The sequence below is a fragment of the Vigna angularis genome, chromosome 9 (assembly GCF_016808095.1).
Source record: "Vigna angularis cultivar LongXiaoDou No.4 chromosome 9, ASM1680809v1, whole genome shotgun sequence".
NCBI classification, from domain to species: domain Eukaryota; kingdom Viridiplantae; phylum Streptophyta; class Magnoliopsida; order Fabales; family Fabaceae; genus Vigna; species Vigna angularis.
This window is the reverse complement of record NC_068978.1, coordinates 30,529,154-30,552,751: the sequence shown is the minus strand read 5'-3', so window position 1 is coordinate 30,552,751 and position 23,598 is coordinate 30,529,154. Positions and strand designations below refer to the sequence as shown.

Here is a 23,598-nt window from a genome sequence, read left to right as displayed (position 1 = left end):
TCAATTAATTAATACAAACCTAAATTATCTTAAATTCTTATATTTCTTTAAATGCACACGTAATGTAATTTTTTGTCTTAGTATTATATAAAAATCCAATTATAATTTTTATTTTAATGTAAGAGTTGTAAAATCATGTTTTAATATTTTTTGAACAAATTTTAGAAAAGTTGCTTTTAAAACACATAATTTACACTAAAATTTTAGATCTTAAATTTTATATTATAGCACTACAGTCTCAATGAAAAAATTTATAGAACTCAAATTTAAAACTTATAATCTACTACCATAATTTATTATAATTTTTAAACCAAGATCAGTTTTATTTTATAATTTTAAAAAGCTGATTAAAACTGAGAAAACATTTTACTCTTACTTATATTATCACTATATGGGACTGTTAGCATTTGGGGTTACAGGTGTGCCTCAGTTTTCATGTCTGCATAGGATTCTTTCTCAAAAAGAAGCGGGAAACTTTGTCCAAACACAAAACCCCCAATCAAAACACTCTTTTCTTTCCTTCTCTTCCCGCTTCTCTCTCCCTCTCTTCCTCCAAACCAGCACCACATTGCATTGCACGCAGAGATCCGAATCTGGATCCATGGCTGAGTGTGAATTTGAACTCGATCTTGAAGAGAAATCATGGCATCTCTTTGCACTCCTTCTCCGAATTGGCCACGCAGTCTATCCGTCACGTCTCGCGGCAGAGTGTCGTTTATTTGCTGCATCGCCGGACTTTGTCTGCTACGTCAGTTCTCTTTCTGGTTCACCGCTCTCTGTCACTGACAATGGACTCGTCACACCCTCTGTTAGTGCGGTTTTTGCACTTGGAAGCTTCTTCTCTGTTCGTCTCTCCCCTGAACGGCAAACGCATCGTTTTAGGAAACGCAAGTTGCTGTTCGACTCGGCGGAAGGTATATTTCTCTAAATGTTTTTCAATTAAGATTTTGATTTACTGTTTTTTATGATTAATTTGATTTGATTGAAATTTTGGTGATAGCAGATGGAATAAAACACAAAAGGTTAGCAATTGGAAATGGAATTCGGGAAATATCGTTCCAGGTATTTCATTCTCATTCTTATTTCATTTTGTGTACGAGAAATCTTTTTGGTTGAAAGTAATTTTGAAGTGGTTTGAATTATGTTGATTCTACCAACAAATTAGTACTGCATCTAATAAGGTGAACATTATAAAAAAATAGCAAATACCTTATATTTATTTTAATGACAAATTTGATAGTTTCAAGTTTTGTTGCTGTTTGTTGACTGTTATATGCACTTGGGACAAGTTATTTTGATTGACTGTTATGTGCTTGTGATATATGAGAGGAGCTTGATCAAGCATGGAATTCATTTATAGGAGGCATAATAATCAGCTGAAGAAAGCAGGGATATCACCATTTAGGCTGGGGGGTCAATGATTACCGGGTTTGCCTTTGTATAATAGATTGTCAAAATTGTTGTTTGACAATCTAAAAATCACATTAGGTTGTATTTCAGTGAAAACTCAGAGGCTCTTATACGAATCTAAAGGCACTAATGCTTCTCCTTGTAGATGGTTGTACGCACGTGGAATGATAATTTTGATTTCATTTTCTTGCATTTTAAACTATTATTATATAGTCAGGAGAATAAAATAGAAATAGAACCTGTGTTTAGGTCATAATTTGTAATATTGATTTTTGGTTAAAATTTATTTTGAAGTAATGTAATTTATGCATGATAGCTACATAAAATTGTTTTAACTCGAAAATCAAACATGCTAACATTTGTTAACCTAGGTTAAGTGATATTGTAATGTTATTTGAGATGATCCGGCATTAGTATTGTTGGTAAATTTCAGTTTCTGTGTATATATATTGGTTCTCTTTAGACTTGTTGCGGGCATGTATGTACATAGAGTTTGTTTGAATGATAAATTAACATTGTTAATGTGCTTTAGCTAGTGTGTCTTTGAAATTCAACAGGGACACTCATTTTCTTGCATTTAGGATGCATTAGAGTCAGGTGGAAAATAAAACTATAAAAATAAATGCTTGTTACTAATTAGTATATTAATATTAACGAAGAAGTAAATATCAATTTCTTAGTTTATAGTTTGGTTGCCTTTCGTCTTTTATGACAAAAAAAAAATCAATTGAAAGATTAAATATCATAATAATCAGAGAAGTCTTTTTTTCATTTTAATAGAAAAAGTATTTTATATTAATTATAGTCTATTTCTCATTAGTTATTATAAGTAATAGTAACTACTTATTAATAAGAGTTGTTGTTTAAAAAGATTCATCTTTAATCATTCTTATGGAGTGATATATCTTTTATTTAGCAAAATCATTGTATTTCTTGCTGAGTGCTGAATTTGGTCTCAATCTCTGGAATTTTTCATTTGTGTGCAGAGTTGTGCTGATGCTGCAGAGGCTCTGATGAGAAGAAACTTCCCTATAATAAAATTTGAATCACAGAATATAGGTAGTGGGAATTTTGTATTCCCCTTGCGTGTTGATAAAAATGAAAAATGTTCAGGTTATCTGATGCCAAATTTTAAACATAGGCATGATATCAGCCCAACCATGTCTAATGAAGAGGTTTCTAAACCAATTATCAAAAACTTAAACAGTCCAAAGCTAGCGGACGTAAATAGATTCATGGCATGTAATCTCCGTGTTGATCGTGCCATGTTAGAACCCTCAGTATGCAAGAACGGCATTGATGTTAATAGCTTTGGATTTGGGAAGAAAATGGATTGTTTTGATGCTTTTACGCATGACAGTACTGAACTAAATAGTATTACTCATGTGGCAAGTGGTACGGGTGAAAGTAATGTATGCAAAAATCTACCAGGAAGACCTAATGAAGATGATGAGGTGCAAAGTGGTTCAAAGAAGGGGCTTGTTGATACTGGTTCAAATAGAGACAAGGAAGATGTTACTCAGATGGTCAATGCTGTACTCTGTGGAGAAGAATTAACTAATGGTTTGCAACAAAAGAACTCATGCCTTGCAATAAATTTGGAAACAATGGAGGGTGAGAGAAACATAATAACTTATAAAAGAGCTAATTCCTCTTTAAATCCTAAGCGGCCTTTGAAATCTTCTAGCACATTAAAGGGGGGACAGAAGAAGAACGGTCTACATCCCAAGTCACAGATTCTTAAAGAGTCACCAGCCAGCAACAAATGTAATAATGTTCCACAAAATGTTGATCAATTTAAAAATAATCAGAAACTTGCAACGAGGAAGCAAAATCATAAAGAGAATAAGGCAGAAAATATTCCCGCTACTACTAAGGTATCCTGTAGTTTGACAGTCTGTGCATTTTAGTATCATTTTGACCATTTGATTAGAGGTTCATTGTGTGTTCATTTTTGTGCATTTTGGTTACTTTTTCTGAATCAGGTGGAGAAAAAAGCATATCCATCCTTTGAAGCTTTTACAATAGAGGAAGAAGAAGGTTCAGGTATTTGGACACTTTCCTTCCTTCTTGATGAAAAGAAATATTTAAATTGCTGACATTTTTTTTTCGTATAGGTGGTTATGGCACTGTTTACCGTGCTCAAAGAACTACCGATGGAAAACGGGTTGCAATAAAATGTAAATGATACCTATCCTTTATATTAATTATGTGTCTGTGCGTTACTATAAAAAAAGTAAAATGGGAGAAGTGTCCTTTATTTGCAGAATACTAGAAAGTGACTCTACATAATTTTCTTCAATTCAGTTGATATCTCTTTGGTTCATTTTTCTTACTTATAATAGAAACTGGATGCTATTCTCTTGTATGTAATAATTTCGGTATTACTATACTTATACTAATTTACTATATAATTGGCATAATGGATTTTAATATGTTGATATTGATGTACCAATATATACGTGTGATTTTACAGGTCCTCATAGTAATGCTCACATAAATCACGTAACTACTGAACGGAATATGCTCGAGCGTTTTGGGTAAGTATAAGACACAAGAGTACAATATTTTTTTTATATTTAAGTCACAATGCTTTCTGTTATTTGTTAATATTTCTTTCTCATACAGTGGTAAAAACTTCATAATAAGATACGAAGGTTCTTTGAAAAATAACAATACCGAATGCTTTGTTTTAGAGCATGTTGAGCACGAGAGACCTGAGGTAATTGCTGAAACTTTGTAAAATTTATATTTTCTCGTACATTTTAATTTTTTTCATGAATTTCCCTTTTAACCTTTCCCAACTTTAGGTTGATTAGCTTAGCTCATAAGAAACCTGATGTTTTATGTAATTCCTCTTTAATAGAGCTTGTTTTTACTTTTTTAGGTTTTGGAAAAAGATATGCAACATATTGTGTCTTTTTCAATCTTAATTTAATGGGTTCATTCAAATACTCTAACATGCTCTACATTCATGTTTAATGGAGATAATTTTCCTTCTCAATTTGCAGGTATTGAAAAAGGAAATTGATTTATTACAGATTCAATGGTACGGTTATTGCCTGTTCAGGGCCCTTTATTGTTTGCACAAAGAGGTATTTTCTCTTTGCACAATTATTATTTATTTGATGTGAGTTTAAAAGGGACTGTTAGTACAATTGTTTTGAGAAATTCAAACTCTTTAAAATATAGGGAGTTGTTCACAGAGACGTTAAACCTGGAAACTTCCTTTTCTCTCGAAAGCAAAGCAGAGGTTACCTTATTGATTTCAACCTAGCCATGGTAGGTGCTTCTCTTTTCACTTCTTGTCATATTGATCATGATTCTTTTAATCTTGACACTGATGGAATTCATATTTTTTCTATAGGATTTGAAGCAGAAGAACAAAGTTGGAAGTAAGATTCCTTTTCACTTATCAGTTGCTTATTTTTCGAACAATAGAATAACTGATTGAATATTTGGTTTTCTCGTGATACTTGTAATTTTAATAAAATAAAAGATTGCGTGATTCATTGGTGATGACATACTCTTAGATCATAAATAACATTTTTCTTCTTTCCACCACCCAATTATATTTAAAGTTTATTTAGATTATATTTTTTATAAGTACTTGTAATAGTATTTTAACTTTTCTCAAGTTAATTTTAATTTTTACAGAAGTTTATCTAAATAATTTTTTTTTTCTTTGAAATATTCTTTGCTAAGTTTTACTGTCTATGTTCTTCATAATATATAATCTGCTTAATTAATTTGCGTATTTCAGGTAAATCAAAACCCAACCTGGTTGCATCATCCCATAATGTTTCTTCTCTTTCTTCTCGTTCTGCTCCTTTGGTCCGAGGCAAGAACCTTGGAGGCAGCAAGTCTTTAACATCCAATAAAAGAGCTTTGGCGGATTATAAGAATTATTCTGAACTTAATAGGCATGTAAAACAAAAGGCTTTTACTGGTCCTCAGAAAAATCGTCCCGACATGGTTGGTGGGAGTTTTCCTAGAGCACAAGGAACAGACGGCTCGGGTATAACTTCTGCTAGAGATGCTAGCACTAGGACTGCTTCTGCAGAGAGGCTCAGGGAACCTTTACCTTCCCACGGAAGAAAGGAACTTATCAGCTTTGTGAATACTATGAAATATACAAACAACAGTTCAATAACAGGTCCTTCCTCTCAAAGGAAAAGAGTTACTGCTCCCTCAAGCAGAGTAGATAGCAAGATTTTTCATATTACCCCAATGCCTCTGCATTCATCTACAGTTGGTGCGGTATTGAGAAGCAAAGGTATGACTCTAATTACAACAATTTTTCGTTCTGAAGACTGTTATTGGTCCCCTAAGTATATTAACTGTTGATGTGTTTTCCAGGAGATGGAAAACAGAAAAAAGAAGGTTCATGTGTTGGAACCAAAGGATTCCGTGCACCGGAGGTAAGATCGTGCTGTCAATTCCGTTGACTTGCATATCTTTTCACCCAATTAGAGGCTCAATTTTATGTTGATCCAAATGTGGATAGTATGCTGTCATAGGGGGAGTGCCATTTTGAGTTGCTTATAGGAAACAAAATATGCAACATAATTAAGTTTGCTTACTTTCGGTATGCTTTGTAATTATGTAAAGCTTTGTTTTTCAGTGAGTTTCAATTAAAGGTTCTATCTTTTCTTCAGGTTTTGTTAAGATCTCAGCATCAGGGACATAAGATTGATATTTGGTCAGCTGGCGTTACTCTACTCTACATGGTGATAGGAAAGACTCCTTTCACTGGCGACCCGGAACAGTAATACTCACCTGTCAAATTCATTTCTTATGATTTGTTTGTTAGTCTTTTCTTGCTAACTGAGTTTTGTTTCAGGAACATAAAAGAAATTGTAAAATTGCGGGGAAGTGAAGAGTTTTGGGAAGTGGCCAAGCTACATAACCGTGAAGTGTCTTTTCCTGAGGTAATGATCTCATATTCCTTGATAGAATTGAAAAATAATAAACTGAATTAATCTTAGTCAATGAAAATATTTATTATTATGTTATTAACTTTTGCTCAAAATATATTTATAAATGAAATATTCTTTTATTTCTTTGAGATTTCAAACACTATTAAATTCTTTAACCACCATCTTTGTATCAGTATATTATTAGTTAAACTTCATTAGTAAAGTTGTACAGTGTGTAGTAGTAAATAAATGTCAAATTAATTCTATGGTAATATTTGAAGATGATCTTGCTTGTCAAAAGTTACTTTAAATTTTAGTATTTTTCTAATCAAATTAGTTTAATAGCTTTGAATTCTGATTACTACAGAGTAAAATTGTTAGCCCCTTTTTATATATAAATATTAACTAAAATGTTTTTCATCTGCATTTGAAGAAAATGTTTCTAGAAAAGTTTTTTGTTTTTAATATTTTAGTTTTTACTTGAAATTAGTCTTTTTTTATTAAATTATCAATAATTAAAAGTAACAATGAATCAAAATATATTTTGTGTTTGTGCATACATTTTTTTTAATGATAATAAGAAATAAAGTTAGTAATAAATTGCATACTAAAAAATAATTATGATATGAATCTTCATTATTAATAATAGGGAGTTAATTTTTTTTATAAATAATAACATTAATAAAATAAATTATATTGATGATAGTAATATTTATAACAAATTGTAAAGTGATCACAGATAACAGTCAGTTAATAGTCATGGATAAATTTAGAACAAATATATATATATATATATATATATATATATATATATATATAATTTACAAATTTTAATTGTATTAATTAATATTAATGTATTGAAAAGTATTATTTATTATAATTTTTAGTTAAACAAAATAAAAATTTATATATTACCATGCACATGCTAAAATACTGTAATCTTATGGTAAAGGAAGCAAAATAATTGTGATTGCCTATTACACAACTTAGTTGATAATATTCTCTCTATTGCAGGAGTTACTTGATGAGCGATACTTGCAGTCATGGGACTTGGGAGCCTGGTGCAAAACTCACACAAAGAGACCAGAATTTCTTGAACAGATCCCGAAATCGTTGTTTGATTTGATAGACAAGTGTCTAACAGTTAATCCAAGAAATAGACTTAGTGCTGAAGATGTTTTGAGACATCAATTCTTTGACTCATTAAACGACTCTCTTAGGAAGCAAAGGATGATGCAACGTGCTATCAGATCAGAGGCTGCAGCAGCTTCTGCTGCAATCTAAGACTTGTTTCATAAAGTGTAAGTAGTTGTTTTAACTTTTTTTTACATGAAGGTGGTTTACCCTTAAGAGAATTTCTGTACTTGTTGATGGTTGTATATATTCTCAACATGTTTTTTTTTTATTTATTCTTTTATTACTGTAAAGTCTCCATCATCTTATTTAGAGTATTGTCATCCTCGAGTATAGGTTTAGACTATTCTTTATTTATTTTTCTTATTTTTTTATAAATTTTTTAATCTAAAGAAAATTTAATGTATTTATATGTTTGTTTGTTTTCAAATTATTAAAAAGCTGTTTTATTTTTATATTAAATTATAAGTTTGTTTTATTAATGAATTTTTTGGAAGTCATTAAAAACATATTGTAGACTTTATGTATAATTTTTCTTTTTGGTGATAGACAATTGACGGTAAATTATAATATTTACCATTTTACTTTTGAAAATGCAGTATTGTTGTAGAAGCGAGTAACATATGTGCAAGGGAAGAGAGAATTAGCTTATGCGTTTTGAAATCAAATAGAGAATGGTGTGCTACGAAAAATGGAGTAAAAGAGTGCATAAATGTAAACACTCTTACTGTGGTCTAAAATGTATTATAGTTGTCTTTAGCTACATGCACATGATTAATTAGGTTTGGTCATAATTTATTATGTTGGCCTAAATTCACTATATTTTAGTTCATATAAAAGATGTGATTAATTGGACTTTAAGAATAATTTATTATATCTCTCCAAATAAAAAAAATCATATAATCGTTAACCTTTTTTTCATTTTCATTCTTGGACAATTGACACTATCTCTTACTGTACAAAAATATGAAAAATTAAACATGCACTTAAAAGTATTTGATATATATAATTTTCCATATTAAAGCGTTTTAATCATAACATTTTAGCTGCTATCAACACTAAAAAAAATGACATTACAACATTTGATATATATAAATTTTTATTTTAGATCACTATACAGTCTTTAATTGAAAATATTAAAGTAGTAATGTATTTGCAATTTTTTTATACTTTACTCAAACATTCTCATTTTTATTTAATATAATAAGTCTTTCAAGTTATTCTTACATATTTTAAAGTCCGATGCTTTTATGGTGAAATTTTTTTCATAAAATTCATCCATACATCACTAGTTCTAAAGCATTCTCAAAATCAATTTCAAAACACAATCTAAAACCTATTGTTTCATACCCATTTCCATTTATCACAACTACGTTTTTTTTTTCTGTTTTAATTTATCAAATTATTTCTTAATAATACCTTAAATTAATATGTCAGGTCTAAAGCTTGATTAAATCAAAATAAAATAAGTACTGAAATTACACACAAAAAGACTTAAGTAGCTGATTAAGTATATTGTAAGGAAATCAAAATTGCATTCATCCTTTAATTATTTCTCTAACCCTAACTATATGGTCAAAGTCTATACTAGCTATATCCAAATATTGAAGATTTCAATTTGAGTATGATTAATTTAAGTACTATTTATTTTTACGCATCAAAAGTCAAATTGCATTTAATTTTGGTTTTGTAAGCGACGAAAAGTACGGAAAAAAATGTCAAACAGTCATTTTTAACCAAGAGAAATGTATAAACTCTGATTTCACATCATACATAATCCCTTTTTCATTTAGCCATGAATATAACCTTACCCATCTTGCTATAATCTAAGATAAACAAACCATTGCAATGAGCTAAGCAAAGCTCACTGAAAAAGAAAATTATCAGCAAAATAGACCAAAATGACAAGTAATGGTAAAAATGTACATGCAATCCATTCTCTTGAACATCACTGTACTCAGATTTAGGTATACACCATTGAATTTTCTTTGTATTTCTCATGCAACAAAAAGTTTACAAGCATCTAATTCTCACAGTTTATTCAATGGGAGGAGGACTTGACCACCTTCTCTTCACCTCTGATTTCCATCTCACCTCTTTAAGCTTTCCATCCAAACCATAGTCTCTCTCCATCACAAGATTGATCCCTTCGTCTGAATACCAACCAACTCCAATGCAAAGAATGCCATCTTTGTTGATGTCAACATAGCATGTCACACCTCCAGGAAGCCACAGAATGGTCACATCCTGCATGTCAAGCCGCTCCTCTTCGCCGAAGTAGTTCGTGTTCTCAGGGAGGTTCCTCTTCTTCAGATTTTCTGTACAAAGGTACACATACGGTGTCTCGGTTCCTTCTTCGGCCATGCTCTCCTCGCCGTACACCGGAGTCGCACTGATCTCAAAGACTTTCCATGACCCTGTCAAATCTGATGGCTTGGTTCGTTTTCTTTGTGACAATGGCTTCACATCCAACTCCATATCACTGTTCCAAATGTAGCAGGTATTAGTCACTTTCTTGAAGACAAAGGAAATGTTGAACTGTTATGATCTGTTGTGATGAACTTCACAGTAAGTACTTATAGGAACAGAAAATATGAAGGTAAAATGACTTAATCTTATTCCTTCAACTTTTACAGAAACTCTCTTTAACTTCTCCAGAAACTAATTTTAACTTATGAATAAGTTAATCTTATATATCAAAGAAACTTAATCCATTTATCTTTTTTTATGCCTTCTTTGATTTTCTTTTCATCTATATATAATGCAAGGATATTTACAGCTTATGATTTCTAGTTTCTTATCGATAGGCTGATTGGTAGACTAACAATTTGATTCTAAGTATACACAATAATAGAAGGAATAATAACATATTTCCATGACTATGATTTATGTATTTTCTTGTTAACAAGAAGTGTCATACTCACAAACTTGTACACATGTAAACAAAGCACAAATACCTTAGGTCATCGATGGAAGCAGGACTGGACCATTCTTCTTCATACACTGCGACTCTCATTATCTGTATGTCAGAACCACCATTACTGAATTCTATGGTATGGACGATTCGGATTCTTTTGTGGCAGCCTTTAACCAAACACTGGAAAAGGTAAAATTGTGGCAAAATTAACAAATGCATGATCAGTGTTAATAGTAACTTAAATGAGGGAAATATCCACAAATATGATATCTTGTAGGAAGCATGCCAAACTTACTTGTTCAAACTTGAAAGTTGGTGAGATATAGTACTTTGTATCATTGGATTCACCCACTGGAATATCCATAGGACCTCGAGAATAAGAGCCATCCTGAAGTTTATAAATCATAGTAACAATGAAATACAAATGGAGGAACATAAACAAACTATCATATGATTTAGGATAGTTCATTGATACACATGACTCTAGCAATATTAAACATTATATGGTAAATGTTTCAAAATAGTTGACATATATGTCAGCAAGACCAAACCAATTATTTCTCATCTAGTTTAATAATTTTGAATTGCACCAGAAAACCTAAAGCAACTACACAAAGTTGTCCACAACAGTTACTGTGAATGTAGTCCAATGAGTAATCTAGCTATAGCAAATGACCCAAATGGGAGGAATTGTGGAAAGAAAAAAGTGACAAATGTGAAATATGGACCATAATAGTTCACTGAGAAAAACTACAAAATAAATACTTCAAAAAGTTACGACATACATCAAATAATAACTCACTTTCCACGAATCAATTTATACTAGCATGAAAGGAATCTTACTTCAAAGTAAACAAGGCCTGGTTCACAGCCCATGACATCTTCTTCCATCACATCACCCCTTTTAAGGTCAAAGGATTCAAATGTAGGCAAAGTGCGATTTGTCACATTTTCTCCGGTTTTGTGCTTTCTGTCTTTGGTTACATTGATTCCTTTGGTATGCTGTTGTATTTCGCCATAAGGGTTCAAAGTCACCCAGTTAACCTTTCTCTGGATTTGAGACGTTCGATCACCTGAAACTGATGGTACTGCCTCTATACGGGAAAGAGTATAGCAGTCATATAGATTTTCATTCTTGCTACCTATTTCCATTGGTTCCATTTCAGCTGTTATGGGAGAGAACACAGCACCTACACCCTTCCATATTCCGCTGAGACTGCTAGCAAATGTATTCCAAACTGGTTTTATCACCGGTTCCTTAAAGATTGTCCACTCTGTCAGTGTAATGTTCATTGCAATTTGAAATAGAATCATGTCTACAGTTTAGCACAGATATAGAAAACATATACATACAATAAAGTATAAGGATAACATTAATAGAAGCAATTTTATTAATAAAATAATTGATGGAATTTACTCTCTCACAGATTCTTCCACCAAAAAGTTTTGAAATGGAAGAAACATCATATGAGCATTCCTTACTATCAAAACTCAATTATTCTGCTACACAGATAAACAGAAGTTCCAAGCAAAACTTTCTGACATGAAATTTGAACAAAACTAACCACTTATACCAAAAATAAATGAAAATACTAGACTTCACAAAGCATCTAAAACCACTTTTGTTTCATCCAATTGGTGTGATTCATGTCCTGTTAATTATCGCCAGAAACACAGCTACCTTTATACCATACATCACGTTAAATGATTCCTATTAATTCATTTGAATAAATTTACTTGTGTTCGCATATATCCTTTGGACACCATTCACCAAAATCACCCAAGGACCTTGATCTCGAGGACTTATTCATTACATTCAATTTAACCCTACTTAATCAATTTCTAGTCCACAGCTAACAGCCTCACACAATGTCGCCATCTTCTATCAAAGTTAGAACAAACACACAATATAAAGGACTAGGAGTAGAGAAAATAATCTATACCTCATGGAAGCACAATAATACGAGTGTATTTAGTCGTAAGACACCGAATCATCAATTTTTTTATTGACCGAGAAGCCACAAGCATAAAATACCAACCACCATTCATGTTTCTATAATCATATACTAATTGTTTGTTCCTTTCATGTTAACATGAATCTCACCATTCATATACATTCATAGTTCATTCAACAATTCCAACACAATTTCAGAAAAAAAAAAGTTTCATATTCATGAACCTACCCAATCCCAAATCACTACATCAATTCTCTTCCCTGGACAAAAAGCCAAAAACTTTGTGTCAGAAGTTCAAATTCAAAGAGACCCAACGAAGAAAACGAGTGCCTGAGACTGAAAAACATTCTCAACCTCCACGAATATAACATAGTTAACAAAATCTCAGAATTCATATGCATATACAGACCATTCACAAATTCAATCACAGTTTCAGAAAGAACAAAGGTCCCATTTTCATCGATAAACCTACCCAACTCCAACCCCCCACATCAATTCTCATCCCCAAACAAGCCAAAAGCTAACAACTTTACATCAATATTAGAAATTTAAAGAGACCCCAGATAAGGAAAAAGGTACCTGAGTCTGAAGAACAGTCTCAACCTCCACCAACATAGCCCCAGAGACAATGATCCTTCCACTCTTGTCCCCCTTCCTCTTCACCACTCTCCTCTTCCTCCTCTTCTCCTTCTGAGAAGAAGCCACCTTGGCAAGCTCATTGTCAATGCTCCACACATTCTCCTTGTTGCCCCTCACCCTCACACCCCCTTTTGGACCATTCCTCTTGTGATTGCTGGGCTTGTGAGCCTGAGCTGTTATGAGCCTTGTGGAACATGGTTTGAGGAGGGTGAAGGAAAGAGAGGAAAGGGAATTGTGGGTGGAAGAGAGGGTGTGGTTGAAGCCAAGGTGGTGGTGTGTGGTGAAGGAGGACTTGCTGAGGTAAAGGGAAGAAGAGGATTGCATGTCTGTGACTTGAGAACGGTACACAAAACCAGTTTTTTTGGAACTTTACCTAATCTAAACTAGTACAGTGTCCTGTGTAATTAATTTTGTCCTGAAAATCACGTAATTGATTAACGTCTCCTTGGAATTGCACGGAATGAATGCTTGTTTATATATAATCATAATTGTTGATAAATATTATTAAATTTATAAATACCATTTCATTTTTTTTAATTCTAAAACTAATTAAACTTAAGTAATAACATTTGCTATTATTTAAAGAGAGTTGATTATGTTTTACTTTTATTTGATAACTTTTGAATTCTAATAAATTTTTATGATTTATTGAATCATCGATAGATTTATATTTTTTAATGATTGTTAATTCTTTTTAACGGGATAACGTGACTATTAAGTGACTGACGTATTTATTTTCTTTCTATATCATCAATGTTATTTTTGTAATTTTTCATTGTAATAGTACTTATCTATTATAGAAATTAATCACACATTCAATAACAAGAAGTAAGTTACTTAAAGAAACCTACATGATGCTATTACAGGTATAACTATAACACAAAAATATATATACAAAGATATTATAATACTAAGAGTTATATTACATTGAAGTAAAAGCTTAATTAAATATATCATCCTATTCTTCTACACCCTCACCATCCAATACATGATCAACAAAGAGATTTTCCTCTATTCACACTATTAAGGTGATCATTGTAAAAAATAAGACTAACATACAAAAAGACAAAGATAGAAGGATAATCTAATTTACCAAAAAGAGAAAGCATATAACAGAAACAAAGATATTGACACATATACAATTTATATCAATCAATCCTAAGTTATACAATCGTTCATTATAGACTTGACCATTCATATACATGTATTGATGTCAAACTTTGGAGGTTATGCACTTATGGTGGTGGAACGACTTGTCAACCCAAGTTACCATACACAAGGTTAGTCCGTCAACCATCTATGGCCAAGGAAAAGCCCATAAACTAAGATCTCGTGCTACTCTTCCCGATATATCTCATCTTTCTCAACTTGAGATTGAATGATTATTAGAGTGTCAGGATAACTCCCAATACAGAATCCTCACATCAATACATACACTACTTGAAACCATTACAAGAACTTCTCCTTCAAATTCTTATCATATCACATATCATTCATACTAACAGTCATGTTTACAATCCATGAATCATAAACAAATTCCAAATAAGCATGCATGGAATCCATATAAACCACTTCAAACACAAGCAAGAATCAGAAAATCATAGAAAACATCACTAGCTTCGTACCAGGGAGCACTCAACGCTAGGTCTAGCACTTAGGCCAAAACTTTCGCATTTTGTTTCGCCTAGCACAAACAACCTCTCACTCAACGAATTAACATAAATTTAATTCCAGACCTGTAGTGGTAACTAGCGCTCAACGGTGCCCTGTCACCGCTTAGCATTAGACCATTAACATTTGGCTCGCTTAGTGGTGAAACTGAAGCTCAACACCATATCAGAAAACTTGCAGTAGCCCAACTTTGATATGATGAACTAAAGGCTTATTCAAATGACCAAATTGATATTCCTAACTCAGAGCTTGATCCAAAAACATGTTTTAATGTCAAATTGAATACCAATTTTCTCAAATGACTACAGACTTATTTTATCAAGTCAACACCAAAACAAAGAAATCAATCACACACAATCCTTTTACACAACAAAAACTTTAGCAACCACATTAATCAACACCATATTGAGAATTTCATCCATGCCATACAAATAAAAACCAGGTACATTCACAGATAATCCAAAACAGAATTTCTCATACCAACCTACGATTCCAACTAAAATACATCATATACATCACAAACTAGAAACGTATCAAAGACTTTAAAATGGGTAATTAGCTTCCTTACCCATTAAAAGCTCAACTGCTCTAAGGGACTTAGAACGTCTCCTTCAACTCAACGAACTCTATATGCTCTCTTCTAGAAGAACTGATCAGACAGACTTGAAAATCTTGCCCTAGTGATCACTTATACACTCTATAATCTTCAAACAGATGAACTACGAGTTAGAAGGATTAGAGATAGGGTAGAGAGCTTTTAGAAGAAAGATTTTAAAGCAATAGTATGTTTTTTAGATAATAAAACTCGTTAATTGAAATTTTATTTATACGCTTGAACTTTTAATTAAAATAAGTGAGTTTCATTATTTAGAATACACTATCACTTCCAATACCCTATTTTCTAGGCTTTTACGTTCTTCCCAACAACAAAATTTTTTACCTCGAAAACTAGACTTACCATATAACAAATGCACATATGAGTTCCTCATATCCTCCTCTATCTCCCATGTAGAGTCACATGTTCTTCCATTTGAGACTACTTTAACTAGACTGATGGTTTTTCCTCTAAGATACTTCGTCTGGCAATTAACTATACCAAACAGCTACACCTTCACTGAGAGTTCTTCCCTGACATGCACATTTTCAACTTCAAGCACATGAGAGGGCTCAAACACACACTTCCTAAGATGTGAGACGTGAAACACCAAATAAAGATTGAAAAATTGAGGAGGCATGACTATCTTATAAGTTATTGGTCCAATGCGTCCCAATACTTGATAAGGACCAAAAAACCTAAGAGACAATTTCCTTAAGCGAATAGCCCTTCCCATACCAGTAGTCGAGATTACTCGTAAGAAGACATGATCTCCAACTACAAACTCCAAAGGTCTTCTCCTTTGATTAGTGTAGGACTTCTGCCTACTCTGGAAACCTTCATTCTCTCTTGTATCAACTTCACCATCTATGTGATTTGTTGTAAGAATTTAAGACTTACCAACACAACTTCTCCATCCTAGTACCAGGACAACGGGGTTTTGCATGCTTGCCATATAGAGCCTCGTTCGATATCATACTTATGCTCGCTTGAAAGTTGTTGTTGTAGGTGAATTCTAACAAAGGTAAAACTTCATCCCAACCTCCCAAGTGATCCAACACATAGATTCTCAACAAATCTTTCAAAGACTAGATTATTCTCTCTGATTGACCATCTGTTTGAGGATAATAGGTAGAACTCATCCTCAACTTGCTTCACATTGCCTCCTACAAGGTTTACCAAAACCTAGAAGTGAACCATTGATCTCTATTTGACATAATACTAGAAGGCACGCCATGTAATCTCACTATCTCCTATTGTATCAACTTTTTCTTAGACATCCTCAAATTCACTACCAAGGAATGATCACTCTTTGTCAACCTATCTACTATAATCCAAATAGAATCATGACCTCTAACTAAACTTGACAAATGAGTAATAAAGTTTATAGATATGATATCCCACGTAGCAATAACTCAATAAAGTAACACATAAAGAGAACAATTGTATTAGTCACTTAACAACCACATCATTCCAAAATAATTTAATGCAAAAATTCAATTGAAAAATATAATTTTATTAAGTACTTAATAGACCATACAAATTTTTAGAAACTAAGTTGAAAGTTCACTGTAGACTTAAAAGATAATTAAGCTTTTAAAGAATAATAAATATGTAATACGACATTATTAACTTTAAAAACAATATTCCTTTGTTTTTGTTTGATTTGATAAAATTATGAAAATAAAATAAAATTAAAAAGATTTGAAATTTTTTTATTTTCAAAATAAATTTAACAGTCATGTTTTTTAAATTCTTATTGAATATATATATATATATATAATAATAATAATAATAATAATAATAATAATAATAATAATAATAATAAAGCACATCCTTCATTTACCAAAATAATCCATACACTGAATAGATATATACATTAACTCACATTTCGGATAATTATTATGCCTCTTAATTGCAAGAAATATTTAAATTACGATAATAAATATATAATTTTAAATAAAAATCAAATTCGCACAAGAATACATCTATTGAGACCAAATATACAAATTAGCAAATGCGACAATAGTATTTACAAAATAATTTTCTTACCTTTGAGATGAGTAAGTCAAATAGCTTAGTTGTAGCGAAGTAGAAAAAGAAAATAAGGATTCAAATAGCATTTATATCAATTGTACATATGAAGAAAAATAAGAATTAATTTGTAGAACTAAAAATAAACATGTTTTCATAAACTAAAATTAGTTTATGATCTATTTCTTTTCTCAAATAAATTGACTGAATTTTTAATTTTAACTTGTACATAAATTAGTTATTTTTATCTTATGAAAGAGTTTATTTTATTTTTTACTATTAAAATTCTCTAGAGAAATTTGTTTCAAAGAGACCCAAAGCGAATAGTGCATGGTTCAAAGTCCATCATTCATGATGAAAACATAAAAAATCAGATTGAAAAAGACAAAAACTAGGTTATTGGTTACTGTTACATAAGAAGAAAAAGAGTGGAAAAATGCCCGAGAGGAAAAAGAGAGAAAATATGAAAAAATAAACTTAATTCGAAAAGTTTCTATTAAAGATGTATTTCATATATTTCAAAAAGCTCTTTTTAAAATGTATTTAATGTGTTTCGAAAAACACTTTCTGAAACATATTCATGTAGGAGTATTTTGGAAAACTCATAAAAAAACATTACATACGTTTCGAAAAGTTTATTCCAGAAATCTCATTCCAGAAAAATATATTCCAAAATACATTTCATGTATTTTGAACATTCTGTTCTGAAAATTACAATTTGGAAATCTTATTCTGGAAATTCTGTTCTGAAAATTTTGGTTCAAAAATTCAGAAAAGCTTTTTCCAGAGAATTCCAAAATATGTTTTTCGGAAGGACAAAATGGTCATTTTGAAAATTTCAGGGGGTGCGTAATGAAATTGTGGGGGTGCACAAAGTAAAAGCCCAAAAACTAATACAGATCATACAAAAGGGTGACCCCAAGATCACATATACCATTGATATCAACATCAATCGTATGAAAAGCAAAACATCACATATCATTTTAGCATAAAAACTCCAAAAGCAGCTACACTTTCTTACAGTTGCAATGAGACAGAATCCATGTAACTTTGAGATCATACTCACCAAAATCCCCTGCATGTTCTAGCAAGCCATTTTCTAACACTAGAAAGAAAAACAGTTGAAGTATCAAAAGCTACTTTCTAGTTCGTTCAACAATAATTCAGAGTCACCATCCATGTTTTCACTGCCATGCATATCATCAGTTCTATCTACTGTATTAATCTTGCTTGATAATTCATCATCTGATGAGCCAATGAATGATTCATAAGCTTTATATTTACTAAATTTGGACAGCTTCAACAGTACAGTTAGAGTATCAGCACTTCCCAAGTCACCTTGCTCTTGGCAAAGCTCAAGGAATGCAGACAAGTTCAAGGGCTTTGGTCTCCAACTCCTTGAATCATTAGCAACCATAAAAGCCTCTTTCAAGCAGGACAAGGCCTCAGAAATCCTCTTATCTGCAATGTAGCCCTCCGAGAGAATCTCCCATGTATTTGAATTTGGAAAACCACCATCCTCCTTCATCTGCTTGAAGAAACTCAGAGCCTTGTGCATATCACCTGCCTCAACATACCAGTCTAGGAGAAGGTTTCCTACTCTAGGATCATAACTTAACTTTACTGAAACCCATTCCTTATAAAGTTTTTCTGCACCTGCAATATCATCCACTTTAACCAGAGAAGAAATAACAGCATGGTATCCCAAGTTTGGTGTATTTTTTGGAAAAACTGATTTGTATATATTCCAAACTCGATAAATTTCGTCTTTGTTTCCAATACGTCCATATAAACTCAGGAGATAATGAAAAGGTATTCTATCACGACCTTTAATTCTATCCTCAACCTTTCTTAAGCATTCTTCTGCTTTTTCAGTCTGATCCATCCTAATGTACATTGAAGCCATTGTGCTGAATGTAGACCAGTTAGGGATAATGGTAGGGTCCTTTTCCATCTGTTCAAACACTTGTTCCATCTTCTCTATTGATCCTTGAGATCCACAAGAAGATAACCAGATATTATATGTGTAGATATCTAACTGTATCTTTTTTTCCAACATTTCAGAAACCAGCATATCAACTTTATCATATTCCTTTACGTTCATGTACAGGGTCATCATTACATTAAATGGTAGTGGATGTACTACATACCCTTTACCCCTCATTGTGTCAAATAAAGATTCTGCCTTTTCCTTTGATCTGGAATGCACATATACATTCAAAAGGGCACCGTAAGTTCTCTTATTTTTTAACTGATCTTCCAGACTCAGAAAAAATACTTCTGCACTAGGAAACCCACGAACTTTTGCGATTAGATCTAACTGAATTGCTGCATCACTCTCAGAAACTCTAAACCGCTCTGGTCTATTGTTTATCCAATCATATACCTGCACATTTGTTCGTTGATTTGAAAAATTGTACATGGCTGATATTAAGACCATTGAAGTAAATAAGTAAACATAATCAGAAACAGCAAGATTTTTCATAATTCCACTCATTCCAAGGAAAGCATGTCAATAAATAGAGCGGTGGCCCAAAAATGGTTTCCCAGATTATGCAAAAATTTTACTGACGGTATCTGCAAATAAGGAATTAACAATTAAGAATGTTGTCATAGATTTATGTTATTGTATATTTATCCCATAAAACCAAGTGCCCTAAGTGAAGTGTAGAATGGAACATTTCTTATATAATGACGGGAATAGCACTACCATGGAATCAATCAGGTCTTGTTGTAGTCTCATATAGCTCACTGCTCATCCCTACTCCTTTTTTAGGATTATCTGTTAAACAGACTTCATTTACGCATAGTTTAATGGCAACTTTGCAAGAACAAGATAAACTTTTCTGACATTGCAAAAGGGTATGAAGCAATCTTTGATTCTTCGGAGTGAATGATAGTCCAATGATGATAAACATATACAGCACTCCATACCATGAACAAAATATAGCTTTGGAAAAGATTATTCTCTTACAGCAGTTGAAATTTTAAACAAGGCAAGGGAAGAAGGAAAAAGGTTGAACAGAAAGAGGGAAATTTTTGCTAAATTTGTGGCAAAGATATTGGACATATCCTTGCATCCAGTAAGATAAGACTCTAAGCGATAGATGGTAACCAAAACATGTTTGGGAAACCGCAATTAACAGATTCTTTATTTTGCTGCTCATGCTCTGGTATACCTCGGAAAGTTTGTGAATAGGAAAAGAAAACACCCACAGACTGACTATGTCTTCTGTCTGCTATGTTTATTTTGTACGACTTTTGTATTTTTTTAGCAGTTTGGATTTGAATTAGAGTTTTGGTAGTATTTGTGTGTTTAGGAGATCGTGGAATGTGCCAACTGTTGTTTAGTGTTCACCTTACAAGCCGGTTTGGTAGGGATAAGTTAGATTTAAAAACACTTTATAACATGTGTTTATATTCCAACTTGAATCACATGCAAAACTGAAATAAAATGGCATCAACAAATTACAAAATCCTTCATTATGAACAAATGGCAATGCTCTATATTTCAACTCATACTATGTAAAGCTGGTTATCAACTACTGAATATCAAGAATGCTACCTATATACACAAACAAATCTGTAGAATCGTACTTGGGTCGTGTCACAAGGAAAAACCAAAATTGAACCAAGTTGTTAACCAATCTCAAGGAGCATGATTTGCCAAAAAAAGAATGATGTGTCACAAACAAATCTGTAAAATCTGATGAAACAAACTCAAACAGACAACACTCCAACCTCCCACTAATAACACATTCCACCACTAACAACTACTTACCAAAATCTCTTCAGTAAAAAGCAAAACAACACAAACACACATATAGATAAAAGCACCCCACATGAAAAAGTGGATAAAAGATAAAATTTTAACCTCGAGTACAATTAAAACCCTGAACCAAATAATTAGCTTAACCAAAAAACAAAACCCACAAATCACAATCTCTTCAGTAAAACGTAAAAACACAGATAATAGCACCCAGGTTGGAAGATACAATTTTGACCTCGAGTGAAGGTGCAATTTGAATCCTTAGAACAGACAAAAAAAACTATTCAGCAAAAAGAAAAAAACAACACAAAAACAGAGAGAGTGAAGTATTATAGACCCCAAATGAAAAAGAGGTTGCAAGATAGAGTTTTGACTTCATGTGAAATTGAAATTCAGATAACCAGTTTCACAAAAAAAAAATAAAAAACTAATATCACTATCTCTTCAACCAAATGAAAGAGTAAAAAACACAAACACATAGAGAGCTAGAGCTTAAATCACCCCAAACGAAAAAAAGGTTGGAAGATAGTGTTTTGACTTCAAGTGAAAGTGCAATTCCGATAATTAGTTTCCCAAAAAAACCAAACTAACATCATTCCTCTCGTCAGCAAAATGAAAGAGTAAAAAACACAAACACGTAGAGAATGAGAGATTAAAGCACCCCATATGAAAAAGATGTAGGAAGATAGAGTGTTGACCTCAAGGGCTCTCCGAAACTTCTTGTACTTCCTCAACTCCTTGATGACTCTGGAGAGCTCCCACTTGGTAAGGTTTTTGCCTTCGTTCTCCCACCGGTTGAGCACCTCGGCGGAGCCCATGTCGGGGTCCGGGTTGAGCGATATCCGGCGGTACACGTCGTTCCACCGCACAATGGGGCGGCGTTCGTAGTCCACGGTGCCATAGTTGTGGACCTTGGAGACGGAACACGTTACCAAGGGGAGGCACGTGGCGCGCGTGCGAGCGAAGCGGAGAGTGGAAGAAGAGGGCTTGAAGGGGAGAGAGAAAGAGAGCGAAGAAGAGAGAGAAAGGGTTTGGTTGTGAAGAGAAGATTCAAGTCTAAGGACACTCATTTTTCTCTCCTTCAGCCAGTGAAATGAAGTAGTTGCAGGGAAATGGTGGGTTGAAGATAACTAACACTGTTCTGAGTTTCAATCATCTCTATAAATATATATTTAAAATTATTCTTTTTCATAAGTATGATTTGCTTTTAATAATCATATGTCTCAATTTTAATAGTTCAATCTATTTTATTTTAACTAGTGAAAAAAATTTATTAAAAATAAAAATAATAATTTTGATTTATTTTATAAATATTTTTTTATCATAAATAGTTATTTTAACTTTTTTAAAATAGTTAAATTTAAAAAGAATTAAATAATCAATGAAATAATTATTTTAATTGAAAAAATTTATATATTTAAATATATTTTATTTATTGCAAGTTTAATTATAATATCCTTATAAATTTAATAACAACACAATATACAGAGTTGGGTAAAACTGGGGTGAGACCCTGGCATCAGGAAGGAAATTTTCATAACCGTTAGATTTTCAAAAATAATTCACCAATGGTTGAGAAATTTTTTACCTTATTTATTTATTTTTCTTTCTTTTGCTTATTTATCTTTATCTTCCTTGTTAAACCAAAATGCCTTTAAGCTGAGATCACTTTTTTTTAATAATTATATTTTGATAATTCCCATTTTATATGTAACCACTGAGTTATATTAATTATATTACTATCAAATTAAAATAATCTTTTCACAATCATATAAAGAGAAGTGTTAAAATAAATGGTAAAAAATTATATTTTAAATGGATTGTAATTTCTAAGTTTAATTTATCTACTGGTTATTTTCACTTATATCCAAAGACAAAAAATAAAACATATTTTTAAAACTTAAGTCGTATTAAAGAAAATAATTTTTATTGTTAAATATAATTATTTAATATTTAAATATTAATATGTATGTATTATTTTATTTTTATTTTTTAATATAATTATTACTTTGAAAAATCAGCTTACTTATTTAAACCATAGACTAAGAAAATAATCTGGTTTAATTTGTCATTTTTCCTTTAAGTAATTCAACTCATTGTTTCATAGGATAAGACTTATTTGATTACAAAGGAAAGAAATAAAAAGCTTAAGACTAAAGTATATTTTAATAATTAGCAGTATACATAATTATGTTACTAATGAAATTGTTTTTGTGGCACCGAATGCTTTCAAAAGTTATTTGTCATTTACTTTATTAATAAGAAATTTTTTGTTAACTAGTCTCATTTAAAAACTAGATTAATACATTCATTTAGAAGCTAAACAGAATTTAATTTAATTAGCATCATGAATTTTCTGAGACAAATAAACAAATTAATGCCCATCACATGGTCACTGTAAACAGAAAACAATAATTCTCTATTGAAATACTTTACAAAAATAATCTGTTAGAAGAGATCAACCCCTTGAAAGGATCTCAGTATCTTGAAAGATAAAAGTAGCTTAGAACACCATAGGATCTATATGTACATGCAAAGGGCTTGTTATTTGCTTT

The 23,598-nt window shown here is 31.9% G+C and overlaps 3 protein-coding genes across 4 annotated transcripts; 1 reads left to right on the top strand and 2 right to left on the bottom strand.

Annotated features, from left to right (window-relative positions):
* Nucleotides 1-453: 453 nt before the first annotated feature.
* Nucleotides 454-8,267, top strand: LOC108346336 (uncharacterized). 2 transcript variants are annotated; one of them, XM_017585399.2, is made up of 16 exons: nt 454-914; nt 1,004-1,062; nt 2,397-3,287; nt 3,396-3,456; nt 3,528-3,590; nt 3,887-3,950; nt 4,039-4,132; nt 4,422-4,505; nt 4,603-4,692; nt 4,778-4,805; nt 5,174-5,686; nt 5,770-5,831; nt 6,069-6,178; nt 6,254-6,341; nt 7,344-7,630; nt 8,063-8,267. In XM_017585399.2, exons 1-15 carry the CDS (start codon nt 602-604, stop codon nt 7,611-7,613), a joined length of 2,790 nt encoding a protein of 929 aa, XP_017440888.1. In that variant the 5' UTR covers nt 454-601; the 3' UTR covers nt 7,614-7,630; nt 8,063-8,267. The 2 variants fall into 2 exon arrangements, with proteins under 2 accessions (XP_017440888.1, XP_017440887.1); XM_017585398.2 differs by lacking the exon at nt 8,063-8,267 and having other exon boundaries at nt 455-914; nt 7,344-7,756.
* Nucleotides 8,268-9,372: 1,105 nt separating this feature from the next.
* Nucleotides 9,373-13,366, bottom strand: LOC108346307 (uncharacterized). The gene is made up of 5 exons (XM_017585351.2): nt 12,915-13,366; nt 11,224-11,637; nt 10,676-10,768; nt 10,421-10,560; nt 9,373-9,945 (listed from the first exon to the last, which is right to left on the bottom strand). Exons 1-5 carry the CDS (start codon nt 13,296-13,298, stop codon nt 9,501-9,503), a joined length of 1,476 nt encoding a protein of 491 aa, XP_017440840.2. The 5' UTR covers nt 13,299-13,366; the 3' UTR covers nt 9,373-9,500.
* Nucleotides 13,367-18,231: 4,865 nt separating this feature from the next.
* Nucleotides 18,232-22,186, bottom strand: LOC108346249 (pentatricopeptide repeat-containing protein At1g02150). Its single transcript, XM_017585274.2, has 2 exons — nt 21,742-22,186; nt 18,232-19,660 (listed from the first exon to the last, which is right to left on the bottom strand). Exons 1-2 carry the CDS (start codon nt 22,111-22,113, stop codon nt 18,404-18,406), a joined length of 1,629 nt encoding a protein of 542 aa, XP_017440763.1. The 5' UTR covers nt 22,114-22,186; the 3' UTR covers nt 18,232-18,403.
* Between the last annotated feature and the right edge of the window lie 1,412 nt (nt 22,187-23,598).